The sequence below is a fragment of the Magallana gigas genome, chromosome 5 (genome assembly GCF_963853765.1).
Source record: "Magallana gigas chromosome 5, xbMagGiga1.1, whole genome shotgun sequence".
In the NCBI taxonomy this organism is placed as follows: domain Eukaryota; kingdom Metazoa; phylum Mollusca; class Bivalvia; order Ostreida; family Ostreidae; genus Magallana; species Magallana gigas.
This window is the reverse complement of record NC_088857.1, coordinates 22,170,834-22,194,355: the sequence shown is the minus strand read 5'-3', so window position 1 is coordinate 22,194,355 and position 23,522 is coordinate 22,170,834. Positions and strand designations below refer to the sequence as shown.

Below are 23,522 nucleotides of genomic sequence, written 5' to 3'. Positions count from 1 at the left end.
CTTAGGACTTAGGGTAGCCTTCCGGTGGTAGACTTACGGCCGAATTTCGTCGTAAGCCACAAGTCCCAAATCTTTGTAAAACGGCCTTAAACCCTAGGTGTGGTCTTACGACCAAATATATGACTTACGACCTTTTGTAAAACGGGCCCCTGATCTCGTCCATACATAACGTTATGCGTGGTGTTCACATCTAATGAAGAATATCTTATTAAAACAATTTCTTTTAAATGGGTAACATACGAAATTAAGATTGCCATAAAGGAATTCTCAGAAAACTTTCATCCATCTGATTTTTGTACGAGAAAGTATAAATATTTTATATAAGGAATAAGGAATCATTCTTTGAGTATTATGAGGTGATAATTTCGGTAGGGGTGTGATCAAATCCAATAAAGCCCGAAGGGTTTTATGATAGATTTGATCACACCCGACCGAAATTATCATCTCATAATATTCAAAGAATGATTCCTTATCACTTATATTTATATATTTACATTTTCAGTGTCTTTGCCCGTGATAACACTACGTATCGATTTTGTACTATATAACCCATAATACAAATGACGCCAAATTGAGGCGCCGGCGGGGTTTGTTTATTTATATTTAAAGATTTAATCGTACGATGGCCTAAAACTATATAAATATAAGTAATAAGGATTCATTCTTTGAATATTATGAGGCGATAATTTCGGTCGGGGCGTGATCAAATCTATCATAAAGCCCTAAAGAATGATTCCTTATTCCTTATATATAATCGTACAATGGCTTAAAATTATATAAATATAAGTAATAAGGAATCATTCTTTGAATATTATCAGATGATAATTTCGGTCGGGGCGTGATCAAATCTATCATAAAGCCCTTCGGGCTTTATTGGATTTGATCACACCCGACCAAAATTATCACCTCATAATACTAAAGAATGATTCCTTATATAATTTTAAGCCATCGTACGATTATATATTTAAATATGAAAAAGCAAACCCCGCTGGCGCCTCAATTTGGCGTCATTTGTATTATGGGTTATATAGTACAAAATCGATACGTAGTGTATCACAGGCAAAGACACTGGAAAATGTAACTATACATGTATAGAAAACAAACCAAAATGGTTCTGCACAAGACGTTCATGGCAATTACATCATCTCCTGGCCATAAACATGACAGAGTGCACAAATTCATCAAAATATTTGTTATGTAAAGTACTTTGCAAAATAATAAATCTTCGATTCATTTTTGCCATAGATTATACACAGAGCAAAGAACAACACCTCAATCAATGAGTGAAAGAAAAAGATCCAACTTCATGTATCATATTATCATTACTTTATTTATCAATGTACTTCACATCACAACAACTCTGTTTGTACAGGTATATAGTAAGAACTCGTCCTGTAGACCAACACACATACTGAACACACAGCTCAATGCAACACCCTCAGTGCATCTGCAGTTGTGACAGTCAATTCAGGTGAATGAAACATGATTTGAACTTCAACTGTAACAATGGCAGTACAGCATTTCAAAAAATAAATTTTAGTACAATGTCTTGTATTAATATTTAAAAAATGTTGATTGGTCCTCTGATGATAATCAGTGTAAATCTACATGTATTTTATGTTTTAAATAGTTCAAAAGAAAAGTTCTTTATTCTCACATTAAAATTATTGAAAAAAAAAATACTAAATACTTGTACTGAGTAACCAATTTTAGGTTTTTAAACTATAACTTAATTTTACTACAAATCAATTACCTAAAACATATTCAATCTAAGTTTACTATCATGCAAAAATATTCTAAAATTACTATCATGAAAAATTTAAATAATGAAATAAAACTGCATTATTTTCTTAGTTTATCAGTTCACATGCCATTTCCAAATGATTATTTCGAACACAATTACACAAGGGATAGAGTCTGTTCAATGAACAAGTATTCCACTGCAGAGGAAAAGAAGAAAATGGTACTAACATGATAAATGTCAACAAGTAACTTCAACAGTAATGGATCAACAATAGAAACAAGTCCAAAATAAGGCATGCTGGTCCCTGCACATTGGTACGTAAATAAAGAAAATTGTGTCTTCTTACAGTCTCATCAAAGGTTGCCTAATGAATGAGGTCAACCTGACGCCATATTGTCCTTGCATAGCGAAATAAAAATCTCTACTCCATTCGTAACTTACATTCGTTAAATTTTGTTTTGTAAGATTTCGTAAGGCATGCAATATAAACTTAAGCACATGTTCTGGTTTTTCAATTCTTTCACACACTGCATATTGTTAAAATAACTACCTGATGAAATTATAAAAGAAGAAAAAAAACACAACAACACTGGTGATACAAATACTGCTACAAGAAAGTAAATATCTTTTCAATAAATTTATAGAATTTATCTGACATAACATTTATATATATTCATTTATTTTTTTCAATTGCACGTGAATCAAATCGCCTACATGACTAGTACTAAACCACTATTTTCAAACAGAATTAATGCATTTATTAGGTGCTATAACTACAGAGCCATTTAGCTTTAATTGCTGCCGATATTAAAAGGGGCTTTGTTTTGTCCTCGAAATCTATCTTTATATAAATCCTAAAAATAGTTTTTTTATTTTTCTTGTACTTCCTTGCATTTTGGGGTCTTTAATCTAATTTACTAAAAAAAAAAATGTTTTAAACAAAACTAAAAAAAATCATGCTCAAACTAAAGTACACCTATAAAAGAAAATCAAAATCATTAATTGACATATTTGCAAAGCAAACAGATAAACAAGAGGTAATCTTTTGTCACACACAACAAAAAGTACTTTAGAGTTACACAGACAATAACTTATTAAATACACTCATATATTAAAAATATATATAAAGTCCAATATTTAAAGCCATAAATGCAGGGAATACAATACTTAGAACATACCAATGCAACATCCACACAGTAAATAAACTCTAGTTGGCCATCAGACTGACATATTATGTACATACACATCTATTGTATTAGCACTATAGTCCTCAGTGGTGTAAACATAGACTTCTGATCAATAGCAATATGTAATACTCAAATATACGTCTCCATTTTTTCTTCTCATTGGTTACTTACACCACACAACTTTGACTTTACATAAAAAAATTCAAATACTAATGTATCCAAGAATGTCACACGTGGGGTAGAAAAAAACAAACAACAAACACTCGTCTACATCTACATCTCACACAAAACATTTCAAACAGAATGCAATCCTTACATTAGTGAACACAAGTGTGGCAATAATATAAACACATCAAAGCGGTAATTCATGAACACAATGTAGTGGTGATTTCTGAACACTTTGTTGTAAACGATTTCTGAACACATTGTCGTAAATGATTTCTGAACACATTGGTGGTTTTCCTGAACAGTAACATTCTCAACACACTATAATTACCATCCAGCATATCTATATATTATAAAAAATAATTTGTTTCTGAACACATTTTATGCATATTTGATTGATCACGAGACTATATTTGAATTAATTATACACAGTCCTGGGTTAAAGATGGTAAATTAAAAAAGATGTTGAATTTGAAAACAAGTGGTAAACATGATTATCAGTGAATATGTATATTCAAATCACGATTTAAATCATTTGATTCTGATATGATGAAATGAATAACATTAACAAAAATGCTTTACAATAAAAAATAGTGGTCCCTAGATTTTTGTTGCAACTGTGATGGAAATGAAAGACTAGTATGTGCTCATTAGTATAATCAGTTCTCTGCATTGCACACATAAGATTTGAATGATTAAAAATTACTTTTACTCTGACACAATCAGCCACATAAAAAAAACCTCCAACTTCTTCCATTCATGTAATAAATAAGTTTTCCATTAGTCAGTTTTATAAATAAATAAATCACAAAAATATATACCTCTTTCAAACTTCTATATTAAAGGTATTTTTTCTCCTGACATTTCTGATTTAGTATGCATGCCTTCGATCTTTTAACTTGTTCATAATTATTTTAATAATTAGGTTAATTTTCTGATATTGAAGATTAGAATATAATATAATCTCCAATATCCAAAATCATCACTCAATTAGAATTTACTAAAGCTGTTTGTTCTGTGCATTCAATGTAAAAATAAGCTTAAGATTTCTTCAACAGAATACACATGTATTCAAGCTAAACATGTATAGCAAAGGCACTAAATTGTGTTATAAACTTCCATAATTCATCACCCTTTATCCCCATTCACCTCCAATAATGTTTACATTTTCACACGACAGGGAAGTCATAGGCATCAAATAAGTCAGATATGCCCTCGCCATCGTCCAGGTTGAAGATATAGTCGTCCATGCTGAGCGGGGCATCTAGGTGAATGAAGGGGGAGTCCAGCTCCTGGTCCTCTGTCTGAGGCAAGATGTTTCCATCAATATCTGGAGAAATGTCCTGGTCCTCCAGCAGGGCATTCTTCACGGTCGACTGACCTCTGCCGCTGGAGGAATTACTGGACTGTGAATCTGGCTCTGTCTTGATGTGTACATCTGGTTCTTGCTTGATTTTCTTTCCAGCTACAAAGGTTTAAACACCAATAAATCTCTTAAATACACAAGTAAATACACAGGATATAAACACTAGCCATACTAGTATTTTCATCATCTTTCACTTCAGCTGAAGAATTGATTTCATACATGTGTACATGTACTTACATCTAAAACTGTCACAGGAGAGGGAGTCGTCTGATACATACAGACTCTCCCTACTCTCCTCACTGTTGAGACTTCCCAGACTGGAGGAGCTGGTGTCTCCGTTCCCCTCCGTGTCCTCTGGACACAGGTACACCTCTATGGGACCCTTGGTGCTCTTCAGCCAGATCTGGATGTTAGTTTCTGGATCAGGAACCTCCAGCCGGGTCTCTGGAGGGGCCTTTATTGCTATCACAGTTTGTTCGTCAAGTGAGCTGATGCTGCGGATGTCCTGGTAGGTGACATGAGCTAATGTATCACAGTTAAGGAATAAACTTCTGTAATATCAAGCCACTGCATTCATGTCATAGACTAAACTTCTGCAATACCAATCCAATTCAGATTGCATGACATAAAACAGATTTCTGTGACAAAAAATTTCTCAACAAAGGATATTTTGCATTTGATGGGTCCTCTGTCATCTGCTTCAACTGTTTGGTACATGTTGCTATCAATTGATCTAGGCGATTCTCCTTAGCTTCCAAATCACCAAGTTCTAAAATATAATAGATTTCAAGAATCATGGAAAATATAAAGATTAATGGTACCTATATTATATTTTTTATTTGAATGCAGTGATCTATATATATTTTGATTCAGGATTCCTTCCCATAACTGAAATTAAATCAAATATACAAAAAAAGATACCTGTGCTTAAACCTAAAATTTCTGTAGATAATTTCGGACAATCTGGATTAGCAGCAATGGAATTTGTGCAGCCCCTGAAAACAGATGTAAAAACTCATATAATTTCTATCATGATAATTCAACAGTTAGGAGCAACAAAGATGGATTTAAAAACTAATAATTTGTGAGTTGAAGCATCATTGCAAGATCCTTATTGAGTTAAAGATTTTCTACAATTACTCAAAATTATTCCTTTTGATAAAGTGCTTAAGGTCAGACGACACGTTCCTCAAAAATCTTTTTTGTATTTTCTCGTAATAAAGAGTTCCAATAAAAAATATTAATTTTATAATTACTTTAAAAATGATCAAAATTTACTTGGATTTGGTTATATGCTTAGATGGTCAAGTGGTTAGAACCGTGGCTGCTCACTGCCAAAAGCGTATAGGTGCTAGAGGTCGCGAGTTCAAAGCCCCGCCCCGGCGGAGATATTGTTGTAATATAGTGAATTTCGCTGTGCTGTAGATGTATTTATTTTTATATCAGCAATTCAAGTGTATTTTCAAGAAGATTATATAGGATATTGCATACTCTAGTATTTTGCAGAAATGCCTGGTAAGGTACCCTAATTTTTTGCAAGAAAGCTTATCAAAGTAGTAGTAAACCATTAACAATTTCCTGGAAAAAGTTATCTAAAATTGAGGGACGTGTCGTCTGACCTTAATTCAACAACCTCAATGTGAGTTTTTAAACTCTCTCAACTAACTACTCACTTCCATTGTATGTTGTTCTTTGATTTCTTGGCTATTAGATTGATTCCCTCTAACACATTAGTAATGTCATAAATTCTTCTTTTCTGGACCTCTAAGTACTCTGCAGCTTTATTCAAATCTAAAACCTACAATTAATAGAAAACAACAATGATTTTGCAATTCTGGTTTCAAAGAATCGAACTGTTCAAAATAACCCTGATATTTAACCATTTACATATTGGGCTTTTACAAAGTTCATTTCATTTAAAAATGAAAGACAACAAAGATAATAAAGGACAGGCAAATCAAAAATTAACACAGCCTCTCTCTTCAACCATCATTATACGTACCCCATCTGTTGCACTCTGCAGAAGACCAACAAACTTTTTCGTTAAAAGACCCAGGGAAGTATCATATCTAGTCTTTTCGGAGGGAGAACCTAGCTTTGGCACTGAAATAAAATGATGCTCACAGCATTCAACAAACTGTATACATAAACACAATGTCAATATCTATCACAATATTCATAATAAATAAGGATGCAAAAATGTCCCAAGTTTTTGACAATGTCTACCTTTAGGGCTTGTGCCAGATACTGTCCGTCTTCTTTTGCAGGCTTTGGCTGGAGTTTTGAAACCTTCATTAATATGAGTTGGTTCTAATTCTAACTTTCTCTTGGCCTATAAAATATCAGATTAAAAATTAGCAATAAAATATCAATGACATTCACTATGAGGAAAGATGAAAAAAAAAAGCTGTAATTCATAAAATATGACAACAATTTAAAGAGTCAGGGAATGTTATCCAAGCAGAACAAGATGCAGTAAACAAGGTATTTACAATAAGTGCCTGTACAGGAACTAGCCACACCACCATTCTCAGAATGGGTTGGTTTTTCCTACAAGTGGGTAGAAGTGAGTGTTTACTCAGCAGTAAACCTCTTTAACCTGTGAGAACTGAGTCTTGTTAACTTCACACTGATTTTTTTTCACCATTCAATGCACCCTTTTTACAGGTGTGAATCTTTTATAGGGGTGTGATAATTGGCTTAATTACTTCATGGGGTAGATACCATGTATAGTGCCCGGAAAATTCCCAGGAAATAATTTTATGGTCTACAGATTATCACACAGTGTTAATCCTACAGGTAAACAAATGACATCAAGTATGATATGCAGTAATTGCCTGGCAATAAACATTCAGGTAGATAAACAATGGTTCACCCAGGTGTGACTAAGGATAAACCACCAGGGAGCTGAAAATTTCACCTTGACATGAGACTGGGGCGGAGAACACCCTGGAAATAACCACCTAACTTCTGTGTGTCACGCCTCTCACCAGGGGAAACTGCTGAGAATATATTGTCAAATTGAGATTGTCTGAGCAATCAATGCAAACTGATTATTCATTAAATTCTCTTACATAAGCGAATGCTCATTAGGGGAGGGACATGATGAGTAATTATACAGGTTAAGGCCCTGATAGGAAATGACTATCTGATAATGTTTCAACACAGCAACAGATGGCAGGACTTGTCTGGAGCCCATCCAATCAACATGATTAATATCTCAAGATAATTAACAGATTTCCATATAAATAGCAAAGATGCAAGTCCCAGTTTGTTGGGGTTTTTTTTTACACAAAAATTTTGACCTACTGAGGGTTAATCTTTGAAGTATTGACTACATTTGATACATTACTCATTTTGCTATTGCTTTGATCTAAAGTACTTAAAATATTGTTCCGTCCTCCTTTGTTGTAACATTATACTATTTTGAAGTATATATGTATACTGTAGTACAGTATATGAACACTGAACAGGAACTTGGAAGGATGCACATGTGCCCTGTATGTAATGTTAAGTGACAAAATGGGATACTTGTAACAGCAAGGCAATCAGCAATGCTGTCATGTTGTAATTTAATAATTATGATGTAAGCACTCGTACAATTATGTGACTCCCTTCCTCCCCATTCCTCGTCACATGGTGTGCTTAAGTTTCTTCGATCCTCAGCAATGTTCGATAACTCTAAATTATCTGGATTTTTTTTTACTCTTACCATAAATCTGCATTTTATATAGATAAATTCAATAAGTCCTGAAGTGTTAATATTATGCAAAGCCATTCTACAAACTGTTTGGCTTAGTGGATCCACAGAGACCTACTATCTAGAGGCAAAGGGGTTCGAGCCACTGATGCACAAGAACAACCTTTTTTTTTACTAATTTGATCTCAACTTGTGTACATTATTCTAATATGTTGATTGAAGCACTAATTGCAAAAACTTCATAACCATAAAAAATTTCTTTTTAATTTATTTCATTCATAAAGTTTTAGGGATAAATAACATTTAGTATGATAAAAAAAAATACTTTGAAGCTTAGGAATGGAGAACTTTAAAACGAAAATCACTGGTTTTAATTTATTGATAAAAAACTGACATATATATCTCAGTTATTCAAATTCATGACGAACCTGCAAATCAAGTCTTTCAATGAAAATGGATTTTTTTTAAAATCTGTGATCATGGAATTCCAACCACTAAATAGTCATCCACTCAACACACAAATTTTGTCGATTGTGATTAATATACATGTATGTATGCATTACTCAACTGTGATTGTGGATCATAAACAATATGTAATGTTTATACGTGTATTGCTGTGAGGCATATATATATATATATACATCAGAAGGGTCACGGTCTTTTCCGACAATGCAGTGTCAACTGATAACAAATACAAACGGGCAAGACGATTCTAATTTAGTCAACACATATCAATATAATTCTCATGTGATCTTTTAACCGTAGCAGAAAATGCATTGCAAAATATATGCATTGATGTACCGACAGTAATCGTTGTACATATTAACGTAAACGCCCACCTTGCACAAGTTGCAAAAAAATATGCATGCACAGATTTTAAAAATATAGTTGCAAAAATACCTGTGGTCTGCCTGCAAGGTGCTTTACTTCAGCAACAGGGCTGTAACAAGGTCCATGAGGGGTAAGACCCCCAGGCTGCACAGTAATAGTGTTTTGAGAATGCACTTGTGGATCCTTTGTAGCACTAAGGGGTTGGCGATATATGCTCGTCAAATTTAAGATCTGGGGCGAAGTTGGGTATTCTGTTAGCTGTTCCTGTTTTACAATTGTTGCACATAATCCTCTACTTGTTGTCAAAATCCCACGTTTCATACTTGTCTCAATTTTATAGAAAAATTGAAAAATTCCGGGAAGTTCCTTTGTGTGTCAATGGCCGACGATTCACAATCCGGTTCGCCCAAAAGGAAGTCCAATATCTTAATCTAAACAAACGAAATTTAGAAAATAAGTCCAAAAATTAAAAATTTAATATCTGAACTTTAAAGATTGTGCCACTAAACATTCCAACAATGATCCATGAATGGCAGATGGCATGAGATTTTGCAGCCCAGATCGGATGATCAAACAGTCTTTCGGTCCCCAGACCAAAACAAAGCAAAATTAAAGCGCGGGAAATCAAATTTCCCGCAACCTGACGTCATAAAAACTTAGCCCGGTTTTAAGCATATTATAAAAGAATGGGAAATATTTATCTCGATTTATGAAAAATTGTCCATTCAAGTTCAAACTAAATATTGCAATAATATTTCCAAAAAATTACCATTGTATTTGCAACGTTTTAGTTTGAATTGCACACAAGACAACATTTTATTTTAACTTCCTTTCTAAGTATGTTTCGATATATACATGATTCGTGGCCTCTTCATTCAATCGAATTTTAACAGCTGTACTGTGGTACACAGTGAATAAACAGTTGATAGGTCTTATTGTCAATGAAATTTAGTTTATTGACATTGATCTAACAGTGTAAATAGTCCATATGTACACATTACTTACGTTAAGATATTTTATTTTCAAGCTGTTTACGATATATTTATTTAATTTTCAGTAATATTTTTAAGATGCCTTTGACTTATTTGTTAGCTAAGCGTGTTTATTTCGATTGAACTATAATATATCATGCATGCACTGCTACCTAAACGTGTATATTTCGATTGAACTATAATATATATAGCATTACGTTTCATTATATAAGCAATAGTTTGACTTTTAAAAGGGAGCGGACCTGCATTGATATATACATGTATTACTATAATGGGTGTACGTATATACATGTGTGACATCGATGTATACATGTACTTCGTTACTTATTTTATAAGTTTTTATCAAAAGAAAAGCATTTGTTATCAAAAGTGATCACTGTGATGCTTATATATATTTTTCAAATTCATTGAATTTGAAAATGTATATATATGCGTGCACATGCATAGACAGGTAAAATATATGTTCACACGTGCATAAACATATTTTCCACTGGTCACGTTTAAGAAATACAACAAAAAAGGGTATGGAATATCTTAGAATTAACAAAACTATGTTCGTTCTCCTCGACCTGTGTAAATACAGTTAACCCCAGCTTTTACCTTGATAAAACCCATTTGATGATTCAGCTCTATAATTTCAAAAGAGGTTCAGCAAAGGGGGTACATTAATATGTAAAATCTTAAGCCACTAGGTATGTTGTTATTTTTACATTGTCGGGAACATTATCCGATTATGGATGGAGAACGGAGTTGTTTACTGAAAGCTGAATTATGTTTATCTTGACTTTTAGGTCGGCGGCAAATGAAGAACCCCCTTATTTTATTATCTGAAATAGCGAGGCTTGATTCGCCGAAACCAACAGATGGCCAAGTTATACAGAGTGGAAACAGCTTGCAATAAAGTGTAGAAATTCTGGACAACATATGCCATGTCGGTTTATACATGTATAAGTATTTGATATGGTAATTTGTTAAATATAACTCCCTCTTTAATTTGTTTTCTTTCTATATACCACATCAGTGACATATATCTATGTTAAAATCTTTATAGTCAAGTTGTATATGATTGCAACTTGAAGTATGTTGGTACTTGTACGCTTTGATATACAGTACTCATACATGGACATGTATATGATTATTTCGGTATATATATTTTACTTTTTATATGATTAGTGAATGTGATGGTATGCCAAAATTCCTAAGCACCAAATATAAAATATAGGCCAATATTGAACTACATATTATATAACGTATATACATACATGCATACAGCAAAAAAAAAATAAAAAATGACGTGTGTCACTAATATGTCGTACATATTTTTCTCGATCCAGTAGCTATTTATTCGCGACATTCACGTTCTTTCATGAAGTGGATTATTGTGATAAGCAGCTTGGCCATATGTTACCCTGGGAGGCTACGATTTGGCGGGAAAACTATAGTAAACCGTCATCTGTATGATTTCTCACAATAGGGAATTCATTGATGTGCAGAGTTTCAATAAATGCTTATACAAAAAACGATCGATTAATGATAGCGAACAAAGGGAGGGTTAACAACGCGCGGCCGGGGTCCAAAAGAGACCGATATTTTCTCAGGGTGGCAAAGAATGTTAATTTGAGCCATGACTGTACATTGTGTGCCTGGGCAATCGCAATATTTAGAAATGGGAAATGTAATCTCTAAGTAACTGCCATTGACCCTCGTTTAAATACCAGACACGAACCGATATGAAAATATTTTCTTTTTGCAGTTTAAATCTCAAGCAACCGGATTTTCTCTCATGACCTACATACTTCTAAAATTGTAATTCAAGGAAAAAACAGCAAAACAAAAACAAAAAACGATTTCCAGAGAAAAATTGTCTTTAAAGTTATTTTACACTATCCGACCGACTCTCTCTCTCTCTCTCTCTCTCTCTCTCTCTCTCTCTCTCTCTCTCTCTCTCTCTCTCTCTCTCTCTCTCTCTCTCTTTGAGTAATGGGGGATCTGCTTGATGTACACCGGGCATTTCAAGGCGTGTGCCGGTTTTCCAAAGTTTCCGACTTTTGGAGAGGTACCCCGTAGGCATGCATGAGGTTTTATTTAAAATGTCATTAACATCACTCGCCAACCTGAGGTCTCTTTGTGGCAAAACGAAGAAAATATATTGAAATCAAAATTTATGTCGTATACATGTGGTTTTCATTAAGATACCTTGAAAATAATTCACTTCTCGAACACCAATCACTTCTTATTGCAGTGAGGCTTTTTCTGAATGTATTGCGTGCCTTTTCAGAATTTTTCTACATTAATTCGACGGTTTAAGAATATTTGCCCTTTGTACATTGTACTTATTAAAATGATGGAGTCAGCAGATATTAAACGACAAGATTTTTATGGTAAAGATAAGATGCATAAGCAGATGCCCGACCCGCCAATATGCAAATATAACTGGTTGTGCATGCAGTGTACTTTGTTACGAAGAAAAAAATTCGCGCGTTTTTTTTCTTCCCTGTTTAGATGACAATGCATCTGACTAAAAAAAAAAAAAAATAAATACCGATAGAATAGACTCTTGAACCCCTTAACAATGTTTTATTTCAATAAAAAGGCAGGGAATACCACTTCAAAAGATTATGTTGAACAATTAGAACAGATATTTGACAATGCCCCTTTAAAAGAGACAAGCAATACAAATGACTGGCCACCTCAATCAAAGGTTATGCATCACTACTCACTCGGAAAACACCTGTCTGTTATAAATTTTTAATGAGAGAAAACCGTTTTCTCTTCCCTGGCATAAGAATGGGTCGCGTGGCTCTGATTTAAAGAAGATTTATATGTTTCACAACGCGTGCATGCTGCCTTGGTGTTTGCAAACGCTATCTCGATCCTGTGCACAAAAATTAAGTTATAAGCGTGTCATTTCCAGAAAAATTATTACACATAAATCCTAAAACGTGTTATTGTAATTATAAATCATCATAAAATCGCCTTATACCAGTATACCCGATTTTAAACATTTTCATGGAGTTTTAGGGATCTTTTAAGATCTTAATCATTGACCAAGAGTTCTAAAGTTATGTATTTGAACTGAACTGTCTGGCTTGCCGGTAGCTATATAGTCTGTGACTCAGTGTCCTAATACTAGTACCATCCCATTGTATTACAAGCTATATAGGATTATCATAGTTTAGCGGAATGACCCTTGATCTGGAGATAAGAACATTCGCATAAAGATGCATCAGTGATAAGGGATTAGAAGCGTAATCTATTGCGTAATGATGTTAATCCTGCTTCACTGGATTCTGTAAAGGTGAACAGAAAACTTTCTGGACCATGAAAACATGTACGCCAATGTGGCCAACCTCCGTCCAAGCATTGTCTTTAGTTTTACTTTAATAATATACATGTATGTACAAGTAATTTCTAACAAAGTTGATGATAAATCTTTAAAAAAAATAATAATAATAATTAAAAAAAAAAAGATTTTTGACACGACAGTAAGTAAAAGGGCAACATAAATTAAATCAGAAAAATCAGTACCTGGTCTCTGGAGTATCTGCATACACGTGGTTTGACCGAAACTTAGAATTGTAACTAATCCCGATCCACTTGACTTTTGGTCAATGATTTTTTCCGACAAGTCATATGAATGATAAATTTGAACTGCAATGCACAGGCAGTTGAATTTTCGAATTACTTAATGGAGGAACTCTTTGCCCAAAAATTTGTTTGGATTTTGGGGCTGAATTGTCAAGAGATTTGCATAATATTATGTTTGCTGCATATATACCATTATAGAGGTCGGTCTTTTAATAATGACGTAGCTATTTATAGTATCGGGATCCACAGAGGCATAGCTTATCATCGATAATTTTAGAACAGCGAGTATGCGTAGAAAAAGCCGTCCTGTATACGAGTCCCGATACTATTGCTATTCTTGGGCAAAGAGAGTCATCAAGAGAGCGATCTCTATAATATATGGTACATATGCAGCATATGTTTCGCCAGATTTTGTGAAAGTGAGCAGGACTTTCTTACCCTGGCCAATTTACCCATGCATTCTAGCTTCGAACATCAATTTTCTGAACATTTTTAATATTGAAACTTCGAATAAGATTTTTAACACGACTGCTATATCAAAACATAAAGGTCTACATATGTAAATAAACCAATATCTAAATTTCTGCACTCACGTGGTTTTGCCAAAACTGGAAATTGTCAGCAAAGCCAATCCCTATTCCCTTGAACTTCTTTTTTTTTTTTATCAATGAAACAATTTTAAAACCAGTCCTGTACATATATCAGATTCTATATGTTATAAAATATGTCACTAAAAATCTTTAGAGATGATCTTATTCATTTTTCAGCCTAGATTGCTTACATGTAAGGCAAACAGTATCTGTATGCATTGTTTCCATATTTGTCCTTTTTCTACGAAAACCCATTGTCATTCGATCTGTTCATATACCCCCATTGTGTTATCTCTATCTGAAATCTAGAACAGGTAACCGAGGAAATAAAGAAGGTGTCAGCGATTGCATAACATTTACGGATTGGAATCGCAGCTTGTGTAACCAGAAGAGTGTCGGCGGCGTCGATAACACCCCTAAGGACAAGCGTAATGACGTCAAGCAAAATTTACGGACAGCAGACAAGCGTTATATGCTTTAAAGTGTTAGAATAACAATAAAAAGAAAAAAATACGAAGTAATTCAAATGAACACGGACGAAAAGTAGTGATTAAGGGAGATATAATCGCAAATAACGATAATAATATCGTAAAAAGTAATATCGTAAAAAGTAATATCGTAAAAATGTAAAAAGTGTTGCAATAGATCAACAGACTTGTTACATATGAATTAGTCTAGACTTTGACCCGTGCGTGCACGGGTTGACATTGCATATGATATCGGACATAATTTACGAAATAGATACATCAACACACCGTATTGTCGACATTTACATAACCAAGCTTTAAGCACTAATGCTTTTAATTTCATTACACTCTGCTTAAATTAGTTAGAATAATCCAACTGTGTCTCGCTACAGTTAAAATGCCTCCCATACACCCGTAATGTAGCAAACAATATCAGAATCGCTCCGAAACGATTTTAGAGAAAATTAATGAAGCTGCATTGCATTGAAAATAAAAGTTAAATTATTCATAACAAACCATTTTGAGGCTGTTAATATCTTTCATCTAAAAATTTTATTCATATTAATGAAAAATTCAACACCTTTTTACCAACGTTTTTACTCGCTTCGAAATTACACACCATGTTGACGTTTGAAACACAGGGGCCAAGCCTGTTTTAACATTAGTTTGTAACTCAGTATTTATGGTTACATTGAAATTAATGTTAAAACGGGCTTGGTCCCTGTGGTTTGATTTTTCATGTTAGAGTTATCTCCCGTATTTCCTATAATGAACAAATTTCAATGTAAATTTACATGTATTTGAGTTTACCCATGCAAATGTGATATTGTGGAAATATACACCGTGATTAAACGTGAATGTAATGCGAATGCGCAAGATTGTAAAATCCAAAAAATCCAGATGATTTCCGGATTTTTTAAAAAGCATTTTCGTTGATTATTAATTAGCGAAGCTTGATTGAGAAAAAATAAAAACAAATTGCAATTTGGTAATCTTCAAGTACCAATGATCTTTAAAATATATAAAACAAAAGTACTCTTCCGATTTCTCGGTATAAAAGACCAAAAATTCGAGTCTATTATTTTAATATAGTATAGGATAGATATTCAAAACAAGACTATCGTAATCGTAAATGAAAAAAAAAGGTCAACAGCTTCTGACAGCTGTTTTTTTTTAATTTGGTTTTGTTTTTTTATATTTTTTTTTTTTATTTTAGGCAACGTCTGTATGCCTTCATATTTATACATGTATATATAGCTACATGTATACATGTATATACATCAAGGCACAACATTTAAGCGCAGTCATGCTATATATTCAATATCTGCTGATGATCAATTGGTTGATCAAACTGTAATTTTTTGTGAAAAAATATATGTATGGGGTTTTTTTTTTAACATTAATTTTCATTTATGTGGATGCAGAGCATTTTAAGAGCAACAATTATCCCATATCTAAAACATTTACCGGCATATGCATAAAACCACTTGTTTTTGTTATTTTATGTATGTGTGAAAATAATATGATACTCGACTCTGACTTAAAAATCAATGCTTATATTAAAAAGGACAAGAATGAGCTCTTTGTAAACAATAAAAGAAGCCGCGTACAGCAAGCAAGTATCCAAATTTTTCCAAAGGAAGGGATGGGTGGATATTTTTGGTTGTCGGCGGTGGGATAAAGTGGACTCAAGACTTGATTTGGTAATTTAATTTACTTTGGATTTTTTTTTATGATCTTCCTTTTTACCCGTGGGAGGGTTCCGGACCCTCCCGACCCCTCTAGATCCGCAATGCACAGTTAAAAGGGTTAAATTAAAAATACATGCAACTTTTTACGTGGATTGAAAAAAAAAATAATTTGACCAAAATGAAAATCGCATTTAAACGACCAAAAAGAGACGGGTGTTATGTTGACACCAAAAAAGTGCGATTTTTTAAGTACTTCCCACTTTTGGACACATAACATATTACGTCACCGAAATTAAAGCTTTTTTGTAATGAAATATAAACACAAATAAACACCAAAAAAATTCCTGAGGGCAGAGACATAAATAACATATTTATGTCTCTAGTGAAAGGGAAATGTTCATTAAATTTTATTTTAAAAAGTAATAAGGTAAACACCCTTTTAAAGTAGTTTCACAAGGCTACATGTTTGAAGTTAAGGAATGAATAATATTGGAGCATTGAACTTTGTATGTTTTTCCCCTTATCTACATCATTTCGGAAAAAATAAAGCTAACCATAACAAGTTTAAAACTATTTTTAATATTCTTAGTTGCATACACGTTTATTATGGCTTTCTTTTGTCACACTTAGTTAAGACCTCTATTGACATTGATTGTTCCCACATTTTATTCGAGAAAACAACGTTGTTATAAGTTATTATTATCGACATGGATTCAGTAGGGAAAATGCAAGAGGAAGCGTTAAAGAGAAAAGAACGTCTAAAAGCACTGAAAGAAAAGAAGGAGGCCGATAATTCTGAGTCAAAATTAGAAGGAGAACAGTTACCAAAGTATGAATGTTCGTTTACTTGTTGCTCTGTATGAAATGTGCCATAATTATTGGACGGGGATTTATTTGTATTACGGTGCGACCGTTGTGTCGAGCTAAGCGGGAACTACAAATCTCTGGCATTATTATAAACTATTCCCCATAAACTTGTCCCACCCATAAACAGTCCTTTACTCGTTGGAAACACGGGCCCTGGAAGTTATTGTAAATATATTGCATGTGCATGTATAAAAAAGTAAGGGTAGGACACTCTTTTTGGGGCGAAATCGGGTTTGACGAAGTCTGGGCGTTCCTCAAACGAAATTTCGCGATAAATTGTTCAAGTATACTTTACTTACGACATATGTATACATTCGTTCCGCTCCAATGCTGTTACGTAGAAGAAAAAGGTGTTTTTATACATCCAAGTGCCTAAGAATTTCGCTAGACTGGTTTACATTTGGTTTAATCGCAGTGAATCGAAACGTAAATTGAAAGGTAAGTTCTGATTGGTCAATAATGAAATAAATTCTTTAATTTCTTATCGATATTTGTCAATCTTCTTCATTATTCTCGCATTTCATTGTTGAAAGGCCAAACTACCCAGTATCTATATGCATAACTCCTTTCAAACATTTGATACATACTCACCATAAATTGTTATCAGTTTCGCCACCTTATTGACGAGCAGATTTATTTTATTATTAACCAATCAGAACTTATCTTTCGATTCACTTGCGATTAAACCGGATGTAAACCAGTCTAGCGAAATTCTTAGGCACTTGGATGTATAAAAACACCTTTTTCTTCGACGTAACAGCATTGGAGCGGAACGAATGTATACATATGTCGTAAGTAAAGTATACTTGAACGATTTATCGCGAAATTTCGTTTGAGGAACGCCCAGACTTCGTCAAACCCGATTTCGCCCCCAAAAAAGTGTCCTACCCTTACTTTTTTATACATGCACATGCAATATATTTACAATAACTTCCAGGGCCCGTGGTTGGAAAGAATTTTGATCAGCGAAATCTGTAAACCATAAATTAAATAATAAATTACTTGTCAGTATTATGTAAAAGGTGTGACCGTTGGACCAAGGCAGATTTAACATAGTGCAGTTTGATTTTTGTACAAGAATTTATTTGAAACACACACAGTAGGATACGCCTGGTTGCCTACTCAAATCAATAGCCAAAGTTAAACTGAACGTTGCACACAGTGACACTTAGTCTACATTATGACGTCGTGTTTCGTACGTAAAACATACAAGTTTTGTCTTCGGAAATAGTCAAAGGGAGTTATGTGATTCCAAAACAAAATTATTTTTTTTCTTTCATTGTTTATCAATTTAATTTCTATAAAGACTACAGGTAATAAAATTGAATAGTTTATTTATAGTATCTAAAAGATCAGTTCCTTGATGTTCATGTTTTTATTTTCCATCTGATAATTTAATAAGACATACATAGAACTAGTTGTGTTTCTTGATTGAAGCAATATTAAAACTTATCTGGTTTTCACTTTAATTTTTTAAGGCCTAAAAAAAAAGTTATGTGTTTAGGGTAACCCGACCTAACCTACAAAAATGCCCTGATCCTACCATTTTTGGGAGTTGATTTTAATCAACTCTCCTATGCTGTCACTCTGGCAAACCGAAAGTGAAACAGTGTTTGGACCTAAGCACAAATCATCACCGCTGACAAGTCTTAGTTCTTGAATATAATAGAAAAATTTGATGTAATGTATGCTGAAGCATTGTTTTTCAAGGAAACTTATCTATAAACACTTTGAAAATAGTAAGATTTTATATAATACATACAAAAAGTCTAATTAAAATTCATATTATAAAAAACTGCGTAATTTAAATACAGACTAGAAACTATTTGCCACGCAGGATAAGTTGATTTTAAAATAAATGATAATCGATAAAATCAACTCCCGTCAGTACTTCAGTACTTTGATTAGATGTCTGTTTTCATCCCATTGTCAATTTTATATTATTTCTATTAAAAAATCTGTTTTTAAATATGACACAAACAAACATTCTTAGGATTCATGCAGAAAAAAATATGATAAAATGAAAAAAAAAATCCCTACCTACCTAACCTAATTTTTTTATCAGTGTTACCCTAAACACACAATTTTTTTTTATAGGCCTAAAAATTAAATTACCTTCAATTAAAACATTGGAAAGTTTTTAACCGAGTTTTGGGGCAGATAAGTGCCAGTCAATCAATGGTTGAACTACCTTTTAAAAAACAATATGGTGGCCAATATGGCCACACCCGAGGCTGGAATAATTTTTTTTAGCTCAACTTTCATTTTTCACTGATTTTCTTATTTTACGTGATACCATTAATCCTCCCTTCACTAGGCGGGCGTTGCCCGTGTCTCGCTGTGCTCTGTATTATTTCTCTGTGTTTCCTTGCTGTTATCTGAGTTTTTATCTTATTTTTACTTTTTGTATTATTTTTTTTACATGTTTCGTTATTTAATTAAAATTTGTTCAATTTTGTTTGCTCAATATACATTGAAGGAACGTGCCCCATTTTTGTTAGGCATGTAATTACCCATTCCAATTAAAAGGTTTGACTATAGTATATGCAACTTTTACATAAGCTGCAGGTCTGTAGCTCCCAGTCTGAAAAAATTTGGATGGACGACCTTTGAGATGCAGTGGTTTCCGTTTAATTTGTATTCTTAATGGTTAATGGTTAAAGAACTGTGCTATGGTCAAAATCAAATTCAACATGGTAGAATATTACTACAGTATAGCAATAAAACATCCACACTGTGATAAAAATGTGTGCAATATTTTGTTTAAACATAGTCAGTAGGTTTGTTACAGACTGACTACAGAAATATAGCGGGTTGATCAATCTCATGGACAGCAAGGTGAAGCCTTGTGTTTTTGAGATTGATCAACCCAATATACATGTATTTCCATAGTCAGTAACAAACCTAATGAATTTTCTGTTTTTCCAAGGACTATCAAATGAGAGAGACATTTAAGCTTCACAAGAAGTGATTCAAGCGAATTATCTTCAAAAATCCATGTAACAGTTGCCTTATAACTCACCCAATTTAATATAGTCAAACTCTTCAAAAGTATTATTCTTACCTTTCATATTGTCTGAAATATTTACTGCAGCTTTGTTTACTTTCAATGTTTTGTTTCTATTCAATTGAAAAAAAATTTCCCTCTCTCATACTGATTCTCTGTAGAGGTTTGAGCAAATTTTACTCTGCTCCAGACACAAGAATGTGACATCAATTCAAAAAGCAACTGCTCTTATTTAAAAGTTATTTCAAAGGGCAAGTTGGGCAACTACTCCAAATGTTTGAAGAACTTATAGAAAGTAGTTTCTGTTTAATATTTTTTATGAAATGTGGAGATAAGTAGGCTAAGCATCAGCCATAGGCATATTGTCGAATATTAGTTCTCACCCGATGGACATAGATTTATATTTATCCAGCAGTCATGTGCCATGTTTAAATCACTGGAAGTGTGACATTTCAGTCTGAGGAAAAACAAATAATTACATATGTGCATTACTTCTTTATAACAGTATCTTCCTCTTTCTGTTTGACAGACCTGTGTTCAGAAGCTACAAACCAAAAGATGAAAGTTTGCAGGAGTCCAAACTTCCACAAGTCAAACCGTCAGACGGTAGGCTGCAATCTCAATGCTTCGCATCTCAATTTACTGTAAACCAACTTTTATTCGCTGCGACTTTATTTCGCAATTTCCATGAGATAAACTGGATCGCTTTGACTAATTTCTGCGACCAAGCCTTATCCAGACCCATGTTGTGATAAGAATCAAATGACAAGGGCTGGTTCGTGGCGAGAAATATTTGCAACAACAAGGCCCTCGCGAACCTCGCGAAAATTTCTCGCATGCGAATAAAAGTTGGTTTACAGTAGTTGATGATCGGTGCATGTCAGCGTCTGATGTAAATACACATGTACTATATTTATGTTAAGTACATGTACTCTGATTGTAGACAAATAATCAAAAGGCGTGCTAATGAATCATAAGTTTGGTTATCGCTGTAAAGTTAACCAAGTCAAAGTACTTACTTACATGTGTCATCACAATGGACTTTGCTCTCCTTTATGCTTTTGATAGTTATACCATTATACATGATATTTGTAATATTATATTATCTCAGTTCATTTTTAGAAAAAAATGCATTGGTCATACATGTATTACATTGGCAATTATATTTTAATCGAAGTTAAATGATATATTTTTGTCCTCTTGACATATATTGGTACGAAAAATTCAAGCTACAATGTGCGTTCTCATTGGTTTTAATTTACCCACATGGCCATGACCTTTTTACCCCAGTCTTCATTTCCTTTGACAGTGACAGACAAGATAAAATCTCACTTGGAGGCTGCTACAGAGGAAATGAGCATTGAGGAAGTTGTAAGTATTTCTTGAAAACTTGTTACACTGATAATAAGGTATCCAATTTGATATACATGTAGTTAACCACATTTACAACTGTACATTTGCGTCCATCAAACATTTACACTTTATATCTTTCATATGGTTCTCGCTTCCCACTTAGCCAACATTTAAAAAAAATGCAGGTAGATGTAGATCTATGTTGGCAAAGTGGGAATAAGGTTTTCCAGAAATTAGTGGAAGAATATATATATTTTTTAAAATCATGATGTTTTATGACTAGGATCTGATAAATTTGGCTCCAAGGAAACCTGACTGGGACCTGAAGAGAGATGTCGCCAAGAAATTAGAGAAGTTGGAGAGGAGAACACAGCGCGCCATAGCAGAGCTTATCAGTATGTATTACGTACAGTACATAACTACGTACAATTGTCAAAGTGTCATATTTTTATGAATTTTTGGAAGAGAAAAAATAGTAATGTTTACTCATTCTTTTTCCAGGGGAACGTTTACAGGCCAGTAACGAAGATTTAGCCCTCGCAGTAAATGCAGCTGCCGTGGATTCAAGAAACGACGACGATGATGACGAAGACTGACCAGTGACCGTTTCGTAGGAGAGAAGAGAGATAACTCTTATTGAATTGTTCCATGTTGCAAGAGAGACAACTCTATAACCAGAACACAGTGCAATACCTTGAAATCACTCTGTGGGGAAAAGTGATCGATAAAAGTGAATGAAATGAATACATGTACTTTAGTCTTTGTGAGTGAGTATGCTGTGCAGTATGATAATGTAGATTTTTCCTTCACAAAGGAAACATTCAGTATGGCTGTTGCACCATATTGTCAATTTTATAAAAATTGTAATAAAAACTTACTCTCAAGTTCAGTTGTTTTCTTTCAATGGCCATCTTCGCTAGCCAAGGGTTTTTTAATAGCGACGCAGGTCAGAAATCTTTGGCAAGCGAAAATGTTCGGCATTTTGTTTACACAGAACAATATTTTGATTCGTTAAATTTCAAATATGAAAATAACTACGTTCTTTAAAGTTTATGAACACGTGGCATATAGTCTTAGGTGTGTCAAAATATATGAATTTCTGTATAATTCTAGCAACAATAAAATATTGGAGGTCAAGACCCCGAGGTTTTAAAACTCTCTTGAGTACGATCTCGTACTGCAAATCGTACTCCGTGCTCCAAATCGTACTCGTACTCAAGGTATCGAGGTTATAAAGCTTTTTCATACTCGTACTCCGGCTGAGAACAAAACGGCGATTTTCTGAGTAAGCTATGAAGCTTTCTCAAAGTCGTACTCCAGACAATTAATCTAAATAAAATGCAGTGCAAACATATAATATTGTTCATATTGTAATGTTGCTGTATTATACGCTATAATTTAATCATATTTACATGTATATGAATTAAAATGAAAAGTTTTTTACCATTTTATTAATGACATATCTAGATATAGTGGAGGTGAATTTAAGAGTTAGGGCGAACTGCAACCCAAATTATCAAAATAACTTTTAGATAGTTTGCTTCATTAATTAATGTACATGTAAATCTACGTACAAAATACTATCGTTGAATAGCTCGACTTTTTAAGAATTCTGTTTTTAGTCAAAAACGACCCATACACCCCATCATTTAAAACAAAGAAATCAATGTACATGTATCGTTATTAATCAACTTCAATCAGATGTACTTGCGGGGTCCCTTTTTTGATTACAGTGAAAATGTAGGTTAGTTATTTACTTATTAATCAATTATCATTTATGTTGCATGCCACAAAACTTGGAAAGGGAAACATTTTATAGAATAAGCGGTAAATCAGTGGCGGAGTAAAGGAGGTCGCACCGGCCCCCCCCCCCCCCCCCCCCCCACAACCCTAAAATTGTCCAAACAAAGTTAAATTATACTCCTTCTGGCAAAGAAAACGTACAACTTGCGAGTCTTAATTATCTTTTTTTTT

General features: G+C 33.6%; 2 protein-coding genes across 6 annotated transcripts; one reads left to right on the top strand and one right to left on the bottom strand.

Moving 5' to 3' along the window:
* Positions 1-1,309: 1,309 nt before the first annotated feature.
* Positions 1,310-17,569, bottom strand: LOC105331613 (transcription factor E2F3). Of its 4 annotated transcripts, none has more exons than XM_066085581.1 (9): positions 17,488-17,569; positions 9,063-9,424; positions 6,689-6,794; positions 6,465-6,565; positions 6,136-6,260; positions 5,384-5,457; positions 5,132-5,231; positions 4,700-4,989; positions 1,310-4,561 (listed from the first exon to the last, which is right to left on the bottom strand). In XM_066085581.1, the coding sequence occupies exons 2-9, from the start codon at positions 9,312-9,314 to the stop codon at positions 4,266-4,268; spliced, it is 1,344 nt and encodes a 447-aa protein (XP_065941653.1). In that variant the 5' UTR covers positions 9,315-9,424; positions 17,488-17,569; the 3' UTR covers positions 1,310-4,265. The 4 variants fall into 4 exon arrangements, with proteins under 4 accessions (XP_065941653.1, XP_034333891.1, XP_034333885.1 ...); XM_034478000.2 differs by lacking the exon at positions 17,488-17,569 and adding an exon at positions 13,514-13,668; XM_034477994.2 differs by lacking the exon at positions 17,488-17,569 and having other exon boundaries at positions 9,063-9,615.
* On the top strand, positions 16,944-22,437 carry LOC105321876 (coiled-coil domain-containing protein 12). Of its 2 annotated transcripts, none has more exons than XM_011420357.4 (5): positions 16,944-17,150; positions 20,725-20,801; positions 21,505-21,566; positions 21,832-21,943; positions 22,050-22,437. In XM_011420357.4, the coding sequence occupies exons 1-5, from the start codon at positions 17,029-17,031 to the stop codon at positions 22,142-22,144; spliced, it is 468 nt and encodes a 155-aa protein (XP_011418659.3). In that variant the 5' UTR covers positions 16,944-17,028; the 3' UTR covers positions 22,145-22,437. The 2 variants fall into 2 exon arrangements, with proteins under 2 accessions (XP_011418659.3, XP_065941654.1); XM_066085582.1 differs by lacking the exon at positions 16,944-17,150 and adding an exon at positions 17,614-17,979.
* The last annotated feature ends 1,085 nt before the right edge of the window (positions 22,438-23,522 follow it).